We start from the raw sequence: 1,945 nt of genomic DNA, 5'->3' as shown, positions 1-1,945 counted from the left end.
TCAGAAAAATATACACCCCTCCTGAGTTTTCAGCAAGAAAAATGAAGGTTATTCATTAATGGTAAATATGTAAACCGGACATGCCACTGTATGAATGAGATCGTTTGAAATTGCGTGTTTAGTTCCTTTAAAGGGACAGACCGGCTATGTAAGGAAGTTAAACTGAGTATGCAAAAAAATGAATTATGAAAACGTATCCAACCCTAAAGTAGGAGTTTCAAACGTCGAATTTGCGCGCAGACTCAGGATTTACAGATCTTTAAAAAGTTTTGTATGTCTCAAATGAAATCTAAAGAAGCTTTCCACAACACTGCATACTCAGTTCAACTACCTTACATAGCCGGTCTGTCCCTTAAAAAAAAGTCATATAACTACCTGCAGAGGTCTGCATAGCTCTAGCTGCTAGGGGGACATTCATCCGGGTCAACATAGACCTACCGCAGGGGGTCAGAGCAATACGGGCCAGAGCAGACATTTCTAATCTGTAAACATGTCAGGTTTATAATATTTCAGTGAATAAAGCGCAGATAACAATACTAGGGTAAACTACAGAGTATTCTACAAATCAACTAATCGCAATCAATGATGGACAAATTGCGGATTTACTTCTCGATGTTTAGAAAGCGAAGAGGAGGAGGAAGGCCATCATAAGACAGAAGAGGCCCATAGCTTCAGAGAGAGCAAATCCCAGGATAGCGTAGGAAAACAACTGCTGCTTAAGGCTGGGGTTCCTGGAAAATAATAGAATAAATAAGTTACTCAAGCTTTAAAGCAGGGGTGTATATTTTCTTACATTCATCCCCCCCTACTCCTTGTAGTTAAGTTTGCCTTTTAAGGTAGGTTTTCGGGGGGAATTGGGGGGACAAAATGGAGGGGGGAGGATTTTTTATTAATAATATACACCCCGGCCCTGCTATTAAGAAAGTAACAGAATATTCTCAAAGCTAAAGAAAGATAGTTTTTTTTTTCTTTGAACTTAAAAAAATAAAGTGTTCTCTGAAAAANGGGGGGGGGGGGGGGGAATACCAAAAAGAAATTGAAAAAAACCCAAAAAAAACAGTAATTACATATCACAGAGAAAAAAAACAATATTCAATTTTAATAAATAGCAAAAAAAATAGTTTATTTACTCCTTCCAATTCATTAATAAATCCTATCTCTATTGTACACTGTACAGAGCGTTCCATATCATATTAGTAAGATTTGACGTTGAAATACGCACATAATATTCGAAAAACTGGTGTTTTCTGCGTGCATAATTTAAAAATAGGCTTTTACAATTTCTTTAATGATTCGTTCTTTTAAATTTTCTGATTCTGATTAATGTGGGACACCATGTACTAACCTAGCATATCCGATAATAAGAGAGCCAAACACGGATCCAATCCCAGCTCCGGATCCAGCAACTCCAACAGTTGCGGCTCCGGCTCCGATGAACTTTGCAGCGGAGTCAATATCCTTGCTGACAGCGGAGGTCTGGATAGCCCTGACAGCGGACAGCTGAAGACGGGGCATCATCATCATGCGGCTGCATGGGGTGACAGCAAGACGAGCAAGGGCGGACATGTTTTTCTCTGATGAAAGGAGAAATTTATTAAATAAGCTGTAGTTTTACTTTAAAGAAACAACTGGCGGATCTACCCTAGGACACGAGGTAATTTCCTAGAGAACTATTTTTGGAACCCCCCCCCCTTTCAATTTTGTACATGAATCTCATATTTAACACATAGATATAATTGGTCATGTGGCCGCAGCGCCCGGCTCCCTAGCCTGTCCTAGTCACAGCGCTCGGCCCCCTTGCCTTTCTTCGTCGCAGCGCTCGGTCCCTAACCTGTTCTAGCCGCACCGCTAGGCCCAGAAATTGTCTTAGCCCATCCTAACCTTTAATAATAACCTAAAAAAAATACCAAGTTCCAAATGTACGATTTTTAGACCCACCCCCCCC

The 1,945-nt window shown here is 40.4% G+C and overlaps 2 protein-coding genes across 2 annotated transcripts in view; both read right to left on the bottom strand.

Annotated features, from left to right (window-relative positions):
• Positions 1–488, bottom strand: part of LOC111715223 (ATP synthase lipid-binding protein, mitochondrial-like) — a 2,306-nt gene extending 1,818 nt beyond the window's left edge. The window contains exon 1 of the mRNA XM_023490528.1: positions 376–488. Within this exon, the coding sequence (XP_023346296.1) occupies positions 376–475 (100 nt within the window). The 5' untranslated portion in view covers positions 476–488. The remainder of the gene's footprint in view (positions 1–375) is intronic.
• LOC111715222 (ATP synthase lipid-binding protein, mitochondrial-like) overlaps positions 482–1,945 on the bottom strand; it is a 23,771-nt gene continuing 22,307 nt past the window's right edge. The window contains exons 3-4 of the mRNA XM_023490527.1: positions 1,346–1,577; positions 482–731 (exon numbers count right to left, since the gene is read on the bottom strand). Coding sequence (XP_023346295.1) covers positions 617–731; positions 1,346–1,566 — 336 coding nt within the window. The 5' untranslated portion in view covers positions 1,567–1,577 and the 3' untranslated portion in view covers positions 482–616. The remainder of the gene's footprint in view (positions 732–1,345; positions 1,578–1,945) is intronic.

This window comes from Eurytemora carolleeae, unplaced genomic scaffold (assembly GCF_000591075.1).
Source record: "Eurytemora carolleeae unplaced genomic scaffold, Eaff_2.0 scaffold1469, whole genome shotgun sequence".
Taxonomy (NCBI): domain Eukaryota; kingdom Metazoa; phylum Arthropoda; class Copepoda; order Calanoida; family Temoridae; genus Eurytemora; species Eurytemora carolleeae.
This window is presented reverse-complemented; position numbering and strand designations above follow the sequence as displayed.